This window comes from Lipophrys pholis, assembly GCF_963383615.2.
Source record: "Lipophrys pholis genome assembly, chromosome: 7".
Lineage (NCBI taxonomy): Eukaryota > Metazoa > Chordata > Actinopteri > Blenniiformes > Blenniidae > Lipophrys > Lipophrys pholis.
The window spans coordinates 19,205,546-19,225,341 of NC_137638.1; the positions used below are offsets into that span (position 1 = coordinate 19,205,546).

The following is a 19,796-nucleotide window of genomic DNA, read 5'->3' on the forward strand; positions in this document are numbered from 1 at the left end:
GATTAGGTTTCTTGTCCAGGATTTTAACAGACCGTTTGTGTAGTGTGTGCAGTAGTGTCAAGGATGCGATGTTTGCTAGTGACCAGGTGGGTAGACAGTATGTGATGTGAGACAGAATCATTGAACTCATGAACAAGTTGCTGAGGTTGGATTTGATTCTATTGCAAGTTTTATTTATTTGTGATTTGAAGGACAGGTGTGAGTTGATGACTATGCCAAGGTATTTATATTCTGGGACGATCTGTAGGCGGTTACTGTGGTTTTTCTGTGGTTGAGGTAGAGGTGCGTGATTTGGAAAAAAACATTGCACCGGTTTTGGATGTGTTTAGTTTGAGACATGAGTGTTCTAACCAGGAGGAGATGTGAGCCATGGAGTGTGTGAGTTTGTCAGCTACCAGGGAAGTGTTATTGCCGTATGTGTAGATTACTGTGTCATCTGCGTACATGAGGATGGAAGCATTATTACAGACAGAAGGGAGGTCGTTGATGTATAGGGAGAATAATAGAGGTGCTAGTGTGGAACCCTGGGGAAGACCTGTTGAAAGACATAGAGATGTAAATTGATGACTTTGGATGCAAACATGTTGTAAGCGGTTGGAAAGATAAGATTGAATCCAATGGAGTAATTCAGGTGAGAAATTGAAAGAGTGAAGTTTAGATAGAAGGATTTCATGATTGACTGTGTCGATTATACTGTAACAGTATAATATTTAACTCTAACTCTCTCTCACTTTTTTTTGGACTGAATTATCCGATTTTTTCAACCTTTTGTTCTCTACTTAATTTTTAAATTGTTTTCGTTTTCTAACATGTTTTTTTTTTTCCCCGGCATGCGCTGATATGACAGGTAGTGCGTGACGTCAGTGGCGCCTTGTTGGATCCAACATGGCGGCCGCCATGGAGCTGAGATGCTGGGGAGGAGACTGGGGACTGCCTTCTGTCCACACTGAGTCCCTGGTGGTCCTGGTAAGCGTGTCGCCGGTCCGGTACTGAACCGCTCGCTGCGTCCCGTGCAGCCCGTGTTTCTTCCAACCGGTGTTTTGTTTAGTTTAGTTTAGTTTCTCCTGCTGCTCTGCCTGACTAGCCTCCGTGCTAACTCACCTGCTCCAGGACGCATAACTATTGTTTCCCAGAGACTTTGACTCTCCAGCCCGCAAACCTGCAGCTGTGCTCACTGTGCGGTTTGTCCTCCGTGTCCATCTGAGCGACACCAGTCGCTCCCACTGAGGATTAAATCGTGCGCCTTCAAGGTCAGCTTGTTTGGCCTCTGATTTGACTCACTTGGTTTAAGTTGAGACTTTATAATTCTACATCCCGTCTAACTGCTGATGGAGGCCGACCCCGAAACCCTGAAGCCGAGTTAACAGAGTGGTTCTAGATGTTTGGGTTGTATTTGTCTTTCTGCGTCTTCATGTAGTTACATCTTTAACCGCAAGGTGACACTTGACTTTTTTTTTTTTTTTTTTTTTTAAGGACGTGACATATCTGGCATCTGTCAACCTAGAAAAAATGACACTAATTGTTTGTGATGATTTATTCTTGCTGGAAAACAAGCAGATAATCATCCTTTACAATATGTAATGTCTGTATCCCCACAATAAAATGACTGTTTCAGTTTTATTTATCAGTTTTTGCTTTATTGACACAGTAGGAAAACATGTTTCATAGTCAGCGATATCATATATGTAGTGTTCAGTTTTCTTCCAACCTCATCCCTGTTCCTGTTTTGTTCTACACGTTGCTGCAGTAAATGGTAAAGTGGTCATTGGATATCAATCATATAAAGCACTTTCCCCATTTCTTGAGCAGAAAGCACATTACACTGTTCACCACATTCTCACATACACACGCCATGCAAGGCGCTCAGTCTATCCAATGACGACCAGACGACCACTCTACATCTCTAATTAAATGGAAAAGTTCCACTTCCAATATCTAATGCTGGTTATGTTTGATTGTGAATGAAATCTGGTTATAATTTGAAGGAAGAAAAAAAACTGCACCTTAATTTCATTCCCATTTTACACCCTTTTCCCTCTCTTCATTTTTGACTGTAGTTATAGGTTTGTTTGCCTTCATGCTGTCTAAAGTTTGTTGTTTTTTCATGTTTTTTGCTCCTTTTTCTGTGAAGCTATTTCAGGTCAGTGTTGTGATCAGACTCCTCGTTTGTGCAAACTTTGTTGTGTCATAGACATACAAACATTACCTTCATTGAGTTAACGCAGTTCGTCTTGTTGATCTAAGACAGTAGTTCTAAACAGTTTACCCTGGTATCTGTAGGCAGTAGTGCTTTTTTTTTTTTTTAGATTGTAGTAATATTTAGAAGAGACTTTCCACTTTGTTTGATGGACTCCACTGATTTCTTTATGGATTTTTCTTTCAGGCATACACCAAGTTTTCGGGCGCAAGAGTCACAGTTTCTCCAATCGACTGGACATGGAAAACCATCACAGGTGAGCTCCAGTCCGCCATCAGGTAGATTCTTCAGTTGCATATATTTTGGTTCCTATTCTGATGTTTGTGAGACATTTTTCTTGAAAATGCATGCTTCACCAATATTTCTATCGTGTATTCTACATATTTTCTCTTCTTCGACATTCTTTGTATTCATTCTTTGTCATTTGTGAATTCTGTTGATTATCCATCGATCCATCTAATCAGCCTGTCCATAGTGTCGAGGTTCCAATTTTCGGTTTGACGAGTGAGATCAAGGTCAAAGGAGGTTAAAGAAGTTGCGCCTCAATGTTTACGCGCCGTCTCCTTTGTGCACAGCGACGGTCCCTGAGCTGCTCTGCGGCGACTCTGCAGTTCAAGAACCGACACAGATTCTCAATTTTCTGAGGAAACAGGTCAGAGTGTTTCTTTGTTGGTTACGTAATGGAGAACATTGAAGACCATTGACGTTTATCTCTTCCCGCAGAGGTTTAATGCAGACTATGAGTTGACAGCCAGACAAGGAGCAGACACGATGGCCTACATCGCTCTGCTTGAAGAGAAACTGCAGCCGGCCGTGGTGAGAAGCCGCCTCCTTCTGTTTTCCCCACGAATGCAAAAGCGATGTGGCACTGTTGATACCCAGAGTAACGTCTTGATCCTCGCAGCTGCACACCTTCTGGGTGGATGCAGAAAACTACGCCAGTCTAACGCGGCCTTGGTTCGCTTCACGCTCGCCGTTCCCCCTCAACTTCCTCGTCCCCGGTCGCCATGCCAACACCGCCCTCTCCCGCATCCTTCTAACCAAAGGAGAGGCGCCGCTGCACAGAATCACAGAGGTGGAGGGAAAGGTAGATGGATACCACTTTGTCAGTCATCAGCACTTTGTCCTCTCCTTCAACTCTCTCGATGTGACCCGGTCGGACTTTGTCTGCTACAGATCTACAGTGACGCCAAAGAGTGTCTGAATCTCCTCTCCTATCGGCTCGGGACGGCGAACTACTTCTTTGGTGACTTGTAAGTTCCCTGGATTAACTTTTGATTGTGTTAAAGAGCCCGTCAAATACAAGAAAATCTAGATAAAAGGTGCACCTAGTTTTTATATTCATCATTTATATTTTTAGGGCTTTTATGTTTTAAATCTTAATCTGTCCCATATAAATGTTAAAGGTATATTATTGCAATACCTTCACTAGAGATTATCTGCTTTTCTCATCCTGTAAAATGGTGTCCGGCGAGCTCTCTTGCACATGCTTCTGCGTATTTTTCCCATAGTTGTATTTTGGTGCACCCATTTCAATTTGATTTTAGGATCCCAAATTAACTACATGTATTTGAACTCAGCAAGGAAACTGGCTCAGCTAAGCTGTGAGCCAGTACCGCGTCATGTGGCCCCAAATATAAATGCAGGGGAATCAAATAACACTCGCAGCTTTTAGCGTGAGTGTGTTGAATTGATCAATAGATGAAGAGCAAAATTGTGTTTGGGAAACATAATGGTGTTGATTACAGTTTCACAGCCATTTTTAGCCTTTGCAATATTTTTTTTTAAACATGATGCAGGTTTATAGTAAAGATAAACGCAGGTACACAAAAGCATCTATGTGATAAAAGCAGGTTTAAAAATACTTGACTTGGCGATTAAATGTGTGTAAATCAATGAATGTGTGACTGTTACATCAGTCACCTGAATTCTGCAGCTTCGTGTTTCAAAACTCCTGAAAAATCTATCTTTTGTTTGAAATTTGAAATACAATTGAAAGAGTATCACACATACTGCAACTCACTTTTAGCTTAGTTTAGTTGTTTTTTTTCCATCTCCAATTCAAAAGTGTGTGTGTGTGTGTGTGTGTGTGTGTGTGTGTGTGTGTGTGTGTGTGTGTGTGTGTGTGTGTGTGTGTGTGTGTGTGTGTGTGTGTGTGTGTGTGTGTGTGTGTGTGTGTGTGTGTGTGTGTGTGTGTGTGTGTGTGTGTGTGTGTGTGTGTGTGTGTGTGTGTGTGTGTGTGTGTGTGTGTGTGTGTGTGTGTGTGTGTGTGTGTGTGTGTGTGTGTGCGCGTGTGTGTTCGTAGGCCAACCAGTCTGGATGCCTTTGTGTTCGGTTTCCTGGCACCTCTTCACAAAGCCAGCCTTCCCAGCAGCCCTCTGCAGAGCCATCTCCGACAGCTGGATAACCTCACACGCCTCTGTGACAACATCCTCGCAGTCTACTTCAGCACAGAAAGCCCCTGTAAGATCACCGCGCTCACTGCAGACCCTCGCTCTGTGGGGCTTCAGTTGGGTTAAATCAAAGGCCGATGGCTTTAAACACTGAGCATCATCAACGCTTTCCTTCTTTACGCCTTTTGCTTCACTTTGTATTCGCTCCATACAGCCGGCTGTTTAATGTCCTCGCACTCCACTTCCACTGATTCTCCTCCTGCCGGTGCTCCTCCACTTCATTTCTCTGCAGGTCCGCCACAGCCTGTTCAGGAAACGGCGGACGCCAACCTGCAGAAACTAACTCAGCTTGTAAACAAAGAGTCCAACTTGATAGAAAAGGTGCTTCTGCTTTCCTCCTCTTTTGCGCGCGTCTCTGGTTGCTTTCTGATTAACATCAGTCGGCTCGAGGTTTTTAGTCAAATCCTTCTTTTTCTCTTAACGTGTGTCTTTTTTCATTGTAGATGGATGACAACCTTCGCAGCAGCCCGCAGCACAAACCCCACAGACCTGACCCCAAACCCAGTCTGTCCAGTGCGAAGAGCTCCACTCCAGCCTGACCTCCTGCCCCCACCCAGATCATAGAATCAATCAGAAAGGAGTCGCTCAGAATCTAACCCATCTTTTTGAAGTTTTCACAGCTGAACTACGACTTGAGTGGAAAATAAAGGAATAATCAGTGGAAGCATGACCATATAATTATGAGATGTTATTTTAAAACCGTTATGATGGATTTTAAAGATGTTCGTCTGAACCAGGAGAAGAAGTGCATGTGTGATGTACTTTAAAGGGACAAGTGCACGTGTGTGGTTGAGGAAGGAATGCTGGGACGTGGTGCTCGATGAGAAAGACACTGAGAATTCAAAGAAAGGGAATGAAAAGTCGAGGAAGGGAATCTAAATGGTACGATTTTGCCTCTTGAGTGGAACATTTGCTCTTTTTTCCGTTAAACTTCTTGTTTTAATGAGAGATTTAAGTTTTACTCGCGTGTCGTCCTACAGACGACGCCTCCGACAGAACTGGCTCAATGACATTGTGTTCCCTGCAGTGAGGATAGTAAACGTTCACTTATGTTCAAATGTATTGATTTAGTCATGTTACACTTCTTTGTTTCGATAGGGACAATCTCGCATCCTTGGACGTCTGTCTGAACATTCGCTCGCCCTCGTGTCGACTCAAGCACTTGCTTTGATATATTTAGTGAGAGGATTTGTAGGAATGTAAGGACTTTAACTTTGCGCCCATTGTTGATATGCTGTGTATAACTTGTACAGTTGTAAATAGTATCAGATGCATAAATATATCTCTATATATACTTGCTTCTCATGATGTGTTTGCATGTTGTCTGCTGTGTCTGTTTTGGAGCGTGGGTGCATGTCTTCAAGAAATAGGGCTGACCAGCTTGTCCACAATCGGATTAAGGCAATGTAATTGTGTCTGTGTTGTCCTGACGACGGTCAGAAACCACTGTGTCTTTTAGTATATCATTTTTATTGTGCTTGCAAGATCTTATGTGTTGTTGTTTGCTTTGGTTTTTCCACTCGTCCGTTTTGTAACACCCGTTTTATTTAGGGTTTTTTTTTGTGCCTTGTTAATCGTCACCTCGTTCATGACCAAGGTGTCCATTGCATTTGGGAACAACTCCTTCACTACCGATTTGGTTGTTTGTTTTTATCAGAAGATCCAGTGCAGAAATCAGACTTTTGAGGATATTTGGGAACAACAGTGAGAAAAACGTCTGTCGCCGTTCATACATGTGATGAACTACTGCATCTAATACTCGGTGTTCATCTGTAATCATCTTGCAAACATACTTTTTGCACAAACTTTTATGGATGCATTCCCTTTAAAGCACCATGTCGTCAAGCCAATGTGTTCACGGGAGTGTGTGAGCTGTCGATCAGTGTGTCGTCGGACAGTGACACAGACTTGCTGGGAAAACACGGCTGCTGTGTGCCTTCATGACCTGCTGATGTCTTCGTTCAAGTGTCAAAATGTCACAAACTGTGTCTTTCCTGATTTTTATACATGTCATCAATGATCGTGTCTGTTGTCATTCATAATTGTCAAATACAAACAAGCTCATTCAAACATGCCGTTGTCTTCTTTTTCAAATGAATTAAATCTAATAGATTTCAACACAAAATCAGCTTTCTTGTAGGTTTTTGCTCTTGTTTTCACAACCACATCCTATTCGTGCGTGCGTGAAGCTTTGCTGCTGGGTATCCTTATTTTCCACTTACAATTAGAAAACATCTCGCTGAGGCCCACGTGTTTTCGTGAGCACTTGTTTAGATGTTGGGAGTAGAGTACAGAGAGCTCTTTGTCTGGAGTTGGCATCGGAGCTGGAAAAACTTCACCAGGGAGAGAAGCGATGCATACTTGACATCAGATATTGTCCGAGTCACTGGCAAGGTGAGAGAGAGAGAAAGACAGACTCATTCAGATCCCACTGTTGGCTCCCTTGTGCAGCGCGTGCACATTTGGATCTGCTTGCAAGTTTATGCTGACTGGACATTTCTCACTTCCAGTGACACTGCTGTCATTCTGTTTATATATGCAAAATAGTATTTGGAAATCTTTGTGTCCAGAACATATTCAGATGTTTGTGTCTGCAAATCCATCCTCAGTTGAGTTATAATAAGAATTTCTCAATCCCAGTGTTCCACCAAGCCAGAAAAGAGGCCGTTTTGTTTCAGAAAGCTTTTCCCTTCAGGCTCCGGCTGAGCACTCCAACACATGGAGGCCAGCAGCTGTTTTCCCTGATGAGTTGCATGTGTGTGCCCTTTACTTCTTCAATTCCCCCACTCATTCCCATCCCACCACCGTCCCAACGTACAGGACATTGATGGAGACAACCTCCTGGGAGTCTTGCAGGGATCTACCACAGACAGATGCCAGTTAAACTGATCATGACAATGGCGTTTTTGACAACATTCCCACTAGATCCACAGTGATGGATGGAGTCTTTGACACACTGAGCATGACTGACCATGAAAAACATCACTTCTCCTACAAACTAAATCAGAAAGTTTTCTTGCACCTGGATGATGAAGGACTTTCTCCAAGATTTCTTAGACTGTAGGGTATCTTTGGACAGACGTCTGGATCGTGCTGCCTTGTTATTTCTACTGGGGATTTCTGAAAAACAAAGAGATGCTGATCAACGTGTTAATCTATAAGCTTGTCTTAAAGACATAAAGGCAGGGATAAGCTGTCATTTTCTGCATCTGAACTTAGACATAACTGACGTTATTATATTTGGTGTTGAACATCTAAGAGAGAAATGATCTGAACATATAGTAATGCTGGGTGTTATTACTTTGACCTCCATTACCACGGTGAGGAACCTGGGAGTTCATTTTGACCACGACTTATTCTTCAACTCCCACATTAAATAAGTCTTCAGGACTGCTTTCTTTCACCTGCGTTTCTAAAATCAGAAACATGCTGGTGGTTAGCAGCTTTCCCTCACACTGGCAATGTCTCCAGTTTGTGTCTTTGTTTGCCGTGCAATGCACTGGAGGGTTAAGGGGTGTACTCTGCTATAGTCGGCTGTGATCTGCTCCAAAGATCAGTAACCATTTGTTCACTAAAGCAGTAAAGAAGATGGGTGGATCAACAACTTGCTCTTTGATGAAATAGGTCCTGCAAGACATTGCAATCATTCCATTGATCCATCAATCATAACATCCATTTAAGGGCTGCAATCCCCCACAAGAAGAATGTGCAAACTCCATCTTGCACCCCGTGATCATTCTAATAAATTAGAAAATGAATAGAGAAATTCTGTTTTGGTTTCTGTTTAGTTAAGAGTATGAACCGATCACTCCACCAAAATGAAGTAGTGCTGCCCTCTGATGGTGAATATAAGTGAGGAGTGTGAGTCAACACAATTATCCCAGGTGTGCAAATACAAAAATAGTCATGTTCTTTCAGCTCTGACGGTTTACAAGACGAAAAGAAAAGAAAAGAAAAGAAAAGAAGAGAAAAGAAAAACAGCTGAACTTCCATCAGTCACACATAAAATGCAGAAGTCATCATCACAATTAAAAATGTTATTTACACAAAACAGGCTAATTCACATTATGAAATACAGTTTGAAAAGTGCTGCAGTGAGTTTATGGAGACGCAAACTTTGGGATGGCAAGAGTCTGGATCTATACTTGCTGAGAGCTTAATAGCACACTGGGAGTTTGACTTTAGTGAGCTCTTACTAACAATGGCTGTTTGTGAGGGAGGTGAACGGAGGGAATTACAGAGTTTCTTTATGAAACAATACAATGCTGTCAGATTTGAACAGAACAACAAGACAAAGTTCAACAAACTCCCTTATGAATGCACTCAATAACAGGCAGATTCTTTTTTTTTAAACTTTGTCCTACTTTTGATATTTACAAGATGAATTTTATATTTGTTCAAAAAACAAAAACAAAACAACAACCCCTATGTCATTTTATAAAAAAAAAAAAAAAAAAACTTTTTAAAATTGAGCTTTCCTCAAAAACAAACTAATCAATCTGTGATTTTAGACAACTGGGATGCGATCCATTTCACTCTACAATGTTGGTTGCCATTGAAATCATCCACTGTCCATCATGAGCTATAAACTCTTAGGGCTAGCTGTTCCTCGTGAACTCAGGCACCTCCAGCACCATGCTGACCCCCAGACTGCCCGGTAGCTCCAGACCCAGAGCTGGGTGGCAGGGCTGGGTGAAGCTTTGAGTGAAGGAACCTAACAGCTGACCACCTTGGGCATTATAAAAAGATAGACGGCCAAGCTGGTAATCCAGGAGAACACCGACCCGCTCAGGCATCTCAGTGACAAACACACTGGACTGGACGTCATTGTGGAGTAACTGATACCTGCACCTGGACACACAGGGACAGAGAGGTGGAAGCTTTATCACACCAAAGAAATGTGAGTAAACATCTCACACAATGTATAAAAGTGAAGTATACAAACCCAGAAGGTGAGGGAATACACTGCAAACACCAGGTTAGACAGTCTTCACCCAGAGAGCTGTTTCTATTCACTGTGCTGTAAGCCACCCCGAGTCTGTAGGCTGCACATCCCGACACAGTGGTCTCCCAGTAGTAAAGCCCTCGTGCGGGCAGCAAGTCGCCCAGGATGGATGGACACCTGGAAAACAAACAATTTAGTTTTTAAACCTGTGTGAGGTTTGCTAACAAGAAGGCGGTTTAGGATGAAACTCACTGTTTATCGGAGGCTGCAGCAGCTTTGCGTGCATCCTGGGAATAGTGCACGGCTGTATGGTCCTCTGACAGCTCCAGACCAGGGTGAGCTGATGCTTTCAAGAGGTGAAACCTCGTTCCTGAATAAACAGATGAGTAACGGCAGAGAAGACAAAAAGTCTGGAGGCAGACCACATTTCTGGTGTTTGAATGAGATTAGATGCACGTTGTGTTTTTGTACCTTTTGTCGAAATGAGTGCAGCCTCACTTTGTTCACTGACACCAGCCTCATTCACAGCTTTGATGTAAAAGAGGTAATTTTCATTTGGTTGCAGGAGGACCTTCTGCTCACAGACTTTGATCCCTGCGATGGATCTGGGAGTACGGCATACACACAGATACGCTTTTGGCAAAACATTATGATGATGGATAGAATAGCATAGAAAAAAAAGAATAGAATAGCTTTCTGAGACATGAGTGAAAACATCCTTTTTATTCGGGTTGAAGCATTCTGGTATATCACTGGAAAGCCCAGAATATCCAGGATATGACATCTTTGATTTGTTCTTTTGTAAAAAAAATATTATCAATAGTTCGTTGACCTTCTCTGCACTTATCTGATGTGGTTAATACAGACACCCACCTGAGTCCTTCTCCCTCCAGTTCATACTGGCGGCAGTACTCCAAAGTGTAACTCTGGCCTGCTGTCTGCTGTGGTGAGCTCCACCTCAGTGTGGCCGAATCCCATAAGACAGTGCAGCGCTCTGTGTCAATCGCTGGCACTGACGGAGCTGCCACAATAACAACACATTACAATGAATACAAGACGAGCCCTTCTTGATTCTACAAGCCTACCTCAGGTCATTTGATTATATGGAAACTCATATTGTAACTCTTATGTGTGGACTGACCAGTTTTGAAGACGAGCCTGTCGCTGGGGAGAGAGCAGCCTGTATAGTTGACGGCCATCACCCACACCTTGTACACTTTGTCAGGATCCAGTTCTTCCAGGACACAGTAACTCTCCTTCACAGTCACACGGTACTCCTCCGATATCGCTGTGGATCACAACCGTACAGATGTATCAGACGTATCAGATGTAATGCTAAAAAGCCAAAATTTTTCTCTATTCTATTATCTATTTTATTATCAAAAAATAAACACTGGAGCAGTAGTTCCCAACATGGCCTCCAAAGAAAAAGGTTTAGGAAACGCTACACTACAGGATGTTGCACACTTGAAATTGACTGTAGAGTTATTGTTGCCATCTTCCACCATAATATCTGATATTAAAGGTTAAGAATATTTTTAAATGTCTTTTCTTGTTTAAATTCACTGTCAAACGAATATATGTATCCTTGTCACTGTTTTCTTTGCCACAACCAATTTCTCATGAAGTTGCCTAATCTGAACTTAACTAATTTAACTCTCTGAGTTCTTTGTACACTACAAAGTGAAAATATTTACCTCCATGTGGATCTTCCATGCAGTAGACCTGGAAGCAATCGATGATGTCTCCTGGGTTGACGTTCCAGTAAACGGTGACACTGGTGCTGGAGGCTGAGCCCGGCTCCTGAGGCTGCAGGGTCGGCCTCTGAGGCACTGAAGTAACCCAACATGATATTTGAATCTGTCGCATCTTCACATGATGTTCATCAGTAAACATGCCAAGTGCAACTACCTGGTATTCCCTTGCGCTGTGTGAGGTTCGAGCTGGAAGTATTGGCTTTGGCATAGTCTTCGAACACCAGCAGTCCTTTGGGACCGAGCTCCAGAGACAAAGCTGAGTCCAGAGCTGCTTTTAGCCTGAACATTGAACCACAAATGCACCCACACAGGTTAACATGGAGCATATTGAGATACTAGAACCCAGACAACATGTTGCAACTGCTCACCACACATATGATATAACAGGGAAATCTCATGAGGTCAAATGGAACTCATTAAAAGCACTTTACCTTTCTTGAATGTCTTCGGGTGACTATTGAAAGAACAGATTGAAAAGGGATTCATCACTCACTGACATGGATCATAAATCACTGTCCAGACATAATACTGCTGCTCGTGGTGAGCACTCACTCGTGCATCGGTCTCAGCCTCTCTGGATGTGGTCTCCAGGGTGGCCTTGGCGGAGTCGATGCTCTCCTGGAAGGAGACAATCTGATCATAGAGCTGCTCCAGCTTGGCCTTCTTCTCCTCCTCCATGCTGATGGACATGTTATTGTACTGCTCCATCACCAGGGCCATCATCTCCTCATTCTGTGCCTGCATCGCTGCCTCGCTCTCCACACACTGGTCCTGAGAGATAAACATGGCAGAGGACAGCTGAAAGAGACACTCTATTGTAGAATTGTCTTGTATCGTGATGCCCTCTGAAAATATAATGTGAAGACGGTGTCACAGTTCAGGACCAAAGCATTCTCTACCTCGACAGAGTTATAGGCCAGCTCCAGCTCTGACACCAAGTCTTCAATGTTCTCTGACCTCCCTTGAAGCTCTGAGATCCAGTCACTCAGTGTTTCCTGTAAAGGAGTCGTGTGTAATATCATTTAAGAACAACAAACCACTGCTTTCAACCAAAAGCTCTGTAGATATGAGTACAGTATAAAGCTGCACCTGCCTTTACCCTTCAAAAGCGACTACCAAACTCTCAATTTCAAGATGTTGTGCAACTTTTTCTAAATTCAATGATTAATAGTTCTACTATGACGTCTATAGTAAAGCCATACAGTGAGAAAATCCCATTTTGATTTCAGGGTTTGGAGACGTTCTGTGTGGAGTTTACTTGTTCTTCGGGTGCGCGGGTTATAAGTGTATAGGTGAGCGTGGGAGAAATTAATGAATGGATTTGCACTATGAGGCAAAACAGCACAGCCCCAAACATCTTTTCACTTCTTTTAGTTAACCAAAGGAAATATATTTCCATAGGCTTTTCAGGGTTTTTTTCAGTTCAGTTGTCATTTTCCAGCAGTTGTTGGACAAGTTCAACTTTAAGTGTAAACACAGCCAGCAGCTGCTTGAATATGAACCATCAGTAAAGAAAAACCAGGAGGGAGAGGGGCAAGACCTCTTTCACCACACGAGAATAATGCTCTCCCCCTCCAAGGCTGATAAGCTCTTCTATATGTGCCTACAACAGGTGTGTGATTATATTCGCACACATGGCCTGTCTCACAAAGACAAACTTTGACTGTGGCCTAAATCTAATAGATGGCACATGTGTCAGTTGGTAAATTAAGACGTATTCCAAACTGAAGTGCAGGAAAGTTGACTGCCAAACTGCTGAAATCACCTCATTCAATCGGAATCTAGTTGCGTCCTTTGACAATACAGATTTATTTTTATTGAGACACGAAGTGGAACCTGATAAATATGATCGAAACCATTTTAGTGCCGTACCTTTAACCCTGATGATATGTTCCAGTCTCTGTCGTAGGAAACCCAAGCATGCATGGGGAGAACATGCAAACTCCACACAGATGCCACCCAAATGTGGCTTGTTTTTATTTTGTGAAACAGCTCATTTTTCAGTTTTTCAGTTTTCTCTTTATTCTCCTTCTGGTGAGAATCTGACTAGACATAGACTAAAGTTGAACATGAAACGCTACTTTGATTGCTGTCTTATTTACAGTCAGTTGTCTTTCATAAATATGGAATAACACACTCAGACACGTCCTGGCTAGTTTATTATCTAAATATTACCATAGATCATTCTAATTTTATTCCAGATTTCCATTGAATTAGCTGCCAATTATTTGAAAGTGATTGTTTCTCAAAGAAAATTTCACTCTTGCAAATAACTGGAGAATTATTTGACTTGTCGGACACTATCAGGCCAGTGAATCAATAATCAGGTTGAAAACATTTTCAGGTCGTTTATATTTTCTTTTGTGTTATTTTTGGGACTCTATGTGCAAAAGACTTAACAATATATTTTAAAGCGGCTAATTGGTTCTTAAAAAGAATCTATTTGAATAAAGCATGGGGCTGACCCTGCGTTAACCCACAGGGGCAGCAGAACAGAACCGTTTTTGTGTGAGCAGATCAGGTATCCGTCTCTGCTTGATGTTTTCACACTGGGCCTTTCCACCGATCAAAGTGGAGCATTGCATCACAACAACTCAATGTGTTGTTCCTGCAGCCTGCCAGCAGCCTGCGAGCAAACCAGCTGGCCGGAAAACTGAGGAAAACTCACATCTGACTAATCCATGTCCAATTAATGATACGATGACCCACACTGATGCCAGATTATGTTGGAACTAGTCCTCAGAGAGGAGTGCTGTGTTGCATCAGCAGTGACAGAAAGAAAGAAAGAAAGAAAGAAAGAAAGAAAGAAAGAAAGAAAGAAAGAAAGAAAGAAAGACTATACAGAGTATTAAAATACAGTGTTATCCTCATCGAAATAATTGTGTTTTGCTCTGCAATCAATCAGCTTAATGCAAACTGTATCATTCTTACAAGCATTTCATAACTAAGACCTTTGGTTAAACTCGCAGGAGAACACAATCTCATAAAATATCATATTGGAACTGGGGGATAGCCTACTTTTTGTTTCATTATCATGAATTAAAAAATGGAAGGATAAAACAAATAAAAATGGCCCAATATCCTTCAGTTCATTAGTAATAAGCCTGAAACACATGGAAGTCTCACATTTCAAAACATTTCAATTGAATGTTCTCTCTTTCTACTGAATATGCTAAACCTTGATCCAACATCACAATGTAACCCAGTTTGATAATGCAGCCACCACAGTACAATACCTTGATTTCTTCATAGGCTTTGTCCACAGTCTCCACCTTGTGGTGATGATGTTCTGCAGACCTACGGTCCTGTTCAGATAGCAGACACCCACAGGTGACACAGAACCATTCCATCCCCTGCAGCTCAGCTGCCAGTCTGGCCTGATTCTCCTCTTCTGCATCAATAATTTCATAGCCGGCCTCAATGAGCTCTTCTTCTAAGAAAGCTTCTACCATCTCCTCTTTCCCTATATCTACCCCCTCATCTTGCTTCAGAACAAGCTCAGGTTTTGGCTCTTCTGCATCTCTCTGTGCTTCAGCTTCTTGTATCTCTTTAGCATCCTGTTCAGTTATCACCTCATACTCAAGCTCGTCGAGGGGCATCTCTGGAGCCTCTGTGCGAAGCTCGGACAAATCCTCCAGAGGACTAAAGCTCCTCATGGGAGATATGACAACGGTGTCTTCACTAGAGTCTTGCCCCAATTCTTGCTTCTCTGTGATGGGCTCCTCCACAGGTTCTTGTTGTTGGCACACACTGTCTGAATCAATTAGGGCTAGATCTTCCATAATAGAAACGTCTGGTTCCACTTCCCCTTGAGGCTCAGGTTTTGCTTCTTCAATGGATGCCTGCACTTCTGGCCTGTTCTCAGGTTCTGTAGGAGTGTCTTCTGCAGCCTCCTCTAACCACTGACTAATCTCGACATCCATCTCTATAGCTTGTCCCTTGGGAACGAAGACAATTAACTCATCGCCAACATTCACAATGTCCTGAACAGAGAACCCATCATCCTCCGTTGGCTGTTTAGATGTGTCTTCTGTTATCAGTATTGCTTGGTCTGATTCATTCTCAGTCATCTCTGGTTGCAGCTGCTCAGTTTCAACAATTTCTTGCTGTTTCTCCTCTGACTTTACCTTGACTACTTCTGGCATAACACATTCGGTTATCTCACTTGAAGTCTCAGTTTTGACCTCCATATCCTGCAGAGTAATCACATCCTCATTTATAGATGTAGGCAACTTCTCAGCAGTTGTTTCTTGTGACAGAGATTCATGCACTTGTTCTCTGTCAGGAAGTTCTTTCTGAACATCTATTTCCTCTGTACTCATCACCTCCTGAAGGTCTATCTGGACTTGAGTTTGGATCTCTGTTTCACCCATTGCTTTTTCTGTAACCTCCACTATTGTGTGGACTGTGCTGTCAGAGTCCATGACAACCTCAACAGGGGCAACGTCCTCAGCAATGACTTCCACAGCTTCTTTACCCCTGCAGGGTGAGGATGTATGAGGTGAAGCCTCCACTTCAGCAGGAGGCTCAGTCAAGGTGAGTGTTTCCTGCTGTTCACGCTCAGGTTCCTTCACTTCAGCTGAGGCGTCTTCTTTGGTCTCAGTTGGTAATTGCTCTTCATCAACCACCATCTTGTCATCAGGAGATGCCTCCTCAGTTGAAGTCCTCTCATTGAGTAATGTTTGAGTTTCAGACTTTGTGACGACAGGAGGAAACTCAGTGCTTACAGTTGTCTGATCCAAAGCCTCTATGAGCACATGGGCTTCTTTCTCACTCTTACAATGCTGCTCGGCGTCAACATTGCTTTGCTCGCTTATTATTTCTTTCTCTTTCTGATGCTCCACTCGGCCCTTTCTCTTCTCGACTTCACAGTTTTCCTCGTGAGCTTCAGGCTTCTCCGAGTCAGGAGGCTTGGTCTGGTCCGTTTCCACTGTCACTTGTTGATCCTCCATCTTCTCCATCTGTCTACTCTCCACTCCTGAGGCTTCCTTTATAGCCTGATTTCCAATAACTGCAGAGGCTTGCAGGATTCCTGCTGCTTTTTCTGTTTCTGCAACTGTTTCTTTTTTCTCTTCTTGAAGGTCCTCCTGCTCCTTTCTATCCTCTACTGTACATTCTTCCTGGTGAACCTCGAGCTTCTCTGTGTTGTCTTCAGGAGGCTCAGTCTGGTCTGACTTTACCTCCACTTTCACTTGTTGATCCTCTAGTCTTTCCTCTGTCGGCTTACACTCCTCAGTTATATCTTCTGAGGCCCTTACAGCTTTCTCTACAACAACTGCAGGGACTTGAAGTATTTCCTTTTCTGTTTCTGCAACTGTTTCTATTTTGTCTTCAAGCACAGCTGAAGGTAACTCTTCACTCCTGTCTCCAACACTGCCTTCCTGCATCTTTGCCTCCTCTGTCTTTTCTTTTTCATCATCTTTATCCACTCTTATTAGACATCCTGTCAATTCAAACTTACTCTGTGACCACATCATCCTACCTCCCCTCTTTTCCTGTACTGGATCTGACTGAATATCCACTGTGGGTGTCTCATCTTTTAAAGTGAACTTCTCCAAGTAACCATCAGGTGCCTCATCTGAAGAACGTCTTTTGTAAAACCTCTCTGATGCTACACTTTCTGCCCCAGAATGCTCTTCGTCACTCCTCTTCCTTTCACCCATGGCATCCTCGTAAAGATCTGAGTACATGAAGGACATGGCAGTGGGCTCCTCCAGTAAGATGGGATCTATGATCTTCGGGGGTCCCGGGGAAATATAGATGGGAGTAAGAGTGGTCTGTTCCGCCCCAAACAACACTGAGCCACTAGCGATTCTTGATCTTTGGCTCTCTCGCCTTCTTCTTCGGGCTTCATCCTCTTCTCTGTGATGATGCAGTGCATCAGTCGGCGGTCCTTCTCCATAAAACACCTCGTCGAGGTGCTCCTCCACTATGTCCACATCTGTAACAAATACGAAAGATTCCTCTGATGCAGAGGGGTTGTCTGTGGCTGTGTCGTTTGCAGGTTTTTGTTCCTCTTCCCCGGGTTTCCCCGCGGGTTCTTCTGCCTCCTCCTGCTGCTCGGGTGCTTGTTCAACAGGAACCACCTCATCCAAAAGTGTAAACTTCTCAAAATAGTCAATATCACCAGTAGTGTCTTTTGGAGTCGGTGTGGGAGCAGACTCTGTTTCTTCTTCCTGCTTTGAAGGCTATGGGGGGGATTGAGAACAATGAAAGACACCATAATGAATGAAAGTAAAAGATAAAATGTTCACTTTTCTAATTATTCACATGAATCAGATAAATACCTCTTGGTGATCATGTGTTTCCTCTGTCAGCACATGATCTTGTGGTTGGGTCCAATCAAAATGGTTTCGAGACTTGATCTTTGGAGACAGATTTAGGTAAGACAAATTGTCCTGCAGCTCTGCGTTCTCCTCCTCGTCCACAGTAGGAAGTTTGGACGGGACTCGGATGTTGAGGATTTCATAACCCTCTGAAATTAAACTAAACAGCTGCTGATCTTTGTTTTTGATTTCCTCCAAGTCCGGGTCTGTTTTGTTTTGCTTCGGCTTTATATTAGGAAGAGAAACCTCAGCCATCTCTGGTCTCTCTTTTCCCAGGACCGAAGCCGACCTGGAGCTCCCGGGTCGGCTCAGCCTGTCTCCCAGCCTGCTGCTTCTCCCTCCAGACCTTGTCCTCCTGCGGACTATTTTCTCCTCGTCAAAGACGATGGTGATCTTTCCTGCGGCCCCAGAGCCGTCCATGCTGTAACCTTCAGAGGTGGAGCTCGTCTCAGAGGCCCAGGGAGTAGAGCAACGACTGGAGGCTGTCTCCCAAACAATCCCGCTGTCCTCACTCTGAACTGTTACCATAGAGAACGATGGATCCACCATCAAGCACTGTAACTTGGGTTTTACTGACGGGTCCTGCACAACTTCTCGTAGGCTGAAGGGAGAGAGAAATGGATGGATTTAGAGGAAGGAAAAGAAGGGCATGGTTACACATCTCGACTGCAAGAGGAGATCCTTTTGGCATAGCTTCTGGAAATATAAGCAGCAAACAAACCAATGAATCAACTGAAAATGCATTTGAGTAACTTGGACTCACTTTCATGTTTTGCACCAGCGGGGAATTTTTCTTTTTGCAAATCAAAAACTGAAAACACTGCAACACCAGTTAATCCTTCCTCAACATGACTACTCAGGAAGTGAAGATCTTCAGCATTAGACCAGGTGTCTGCTACCAGGCTGCCAACATGAGCAATGATCTGAAGAATATAATGATAATATGCACCCTGAGCCTTCCCTCCTGCTATGAATACCACCGAGACCCTGCAGGGTGAGAGCAAGGTGACGTCTCAAAGCGTCATTCAAGTAATATTAGAGAAGAGATGGCAGGCCCTCTCAGATGCATCCAACATATCGGTGTCTCTAACTATTTATGACATGGCAAGGATGGCGAGACCACCCAGTATGAAGTGTGATAACAAGTAGAATATGGGATGAATAATCACAAATATTAGAATATAGCTGCCTGCACTGGGGTAGCCTAAAAGCTGAGGAGACCCTTTTTCATTGAGTCAGGACTTTCTTGTGATACTTAGAAAAATCATATTGTGAAGACAAAACGTCACAACAGCTCTTTGGTATCGGTTTAGAACGAAATATATCATATCAACAGAAACAAAACCACTTTTAGCCACCATTGGGATTATCAAACATGTGAATACAATGAAAAAGAGGCACCTGTTCTGCAGTTCTTCAACTTCATCTTCATCGTCCTGGCTGTTGGTGTCTGAGGTTTCACTCTGGAACCCCTGGAGCTCCCTCATCTCCGAGTCCAGACTTTCACATTCCTCCATACTGCTTTCCTTTGAAGTCTCCTCTTGGTTTTAGGTTCCGATATTGTTTTTTGTGTGTTTTAGAGCCCTCTTAATGTTTTCAGCCACTCGTGAATTGGGAGCTGGTCTGCCTGTTTGTGTCATTCTAAGTTGGGACCTGTCCATCTGACTCAGCGAGGGACAGAAATAGACAGAGTGGGTAATGAAAAGACTGACTGAGAGCTCCGAGAGGGGGCAAAAGAAACTGCACCGTGGTTTTAGTGTCACTGACTATTGTTCTAAACACGCACAGACAACCTGTGAAAAATGTTGATCTTTAAAAGTTTGAGAAAGGGTTGTAATTATGCTTCACCTTGCTGTGTGCCATTGGCCAACGGCTGACTGTGACAGTGTGACTTTAAGTTCAAAAGCCCCCTTGCAAAGTTAAATATAGGCCTGAGCTAGAACAGCAACAACCCCCCCCCCCCCCCCCCCCCGTGCGGGTGGCAACACGACACACACACACACACACACACACACACACACACACACACACACACACACACACACACACACACACACACACACACACACACACACACACAGTGTCCACCTTGTAGCAGGGCTGACACTATGCAGAACT

General features: G+C 43.3%; 2 protein-coding genes across 3 annotated transcripts; one reads left to right on the forward strand and one right to left on the reverse strand.

The window, feature by feature from the left end:
• The first annotated feature begins 868 nt into the window (after window positions 1–868).
• mtx3 (metaxin 3) lies at window positions 869–6,771 on the forward strand. Of its 2 annotated transcripts, XM_080467669.1 has the most exons (9): window positions 869–966; window positions 2,384–2,453; window positions 2,773–2,849; window positions 2,921–3,013; window positions 3,102–3,284; window positions 3,374–3,450; window positions 4,503–4,660; window positions 4,883–4,971; window positions 5,094–6,771. In XM_080467669.1, the coding sequence occupies exons 1-9, from the start codon at window positions 886–888 to the stop codon at window positions 5,187–5,189; spliced, it is 924 nt and encodes a 307-aa protein (XP_080323795.1). In that variant the 5' UTR covers window positions 869–885; the 3' UTR covers window positions 5,190–6,771. The 2 variants fall into 2 exon arrangements, with proteins under 2 accessions (XP_080323795.1, XP_080323796.1); XM_080467670.1 differs by lacking the exon at window positions 4,883–4,971.
• Window positions 6,772–8,425: 1,654 nt separating this feature from the next.
• On the reverse strand, window positions 8,426–19,567 carry cmya5 (cardiomyopathy associated 5). Its single transcript, XM_080466570.1, has 14 exons — window positions 19,080–19,567; window positions 17,640–18,279; window positions 14,589–17,540; window positions 12,252–12,347; window positions 11,905–12,123; window positions 11,784–11,806; window positions 11,507–11,631; window positions 11,293–11,427; window positions 10,737–10,883; window positions 10,469–10,616; window positions 10,067–10,200; window positions 9,848–9,965; window positions 9,596–9,772; window positions 8,426–9,501 (listed from the first exon to the last, which is right to left on the reverse strand). Exons 1-14 carry the CDS (start codon window positions 19,193–19,195, stop codon window positions 9,249–9,251), a joined length of 5,283 nt encoding a protein of 1,760 aa, XP_080322696.1. The 5' UTR covers window positions 19,196–19,567; the 3' UTR covers window positions 8,426–9,248.
• Between the last annotated feature and the right edge of the window lie 229 nt (window positions 19,568–19,796).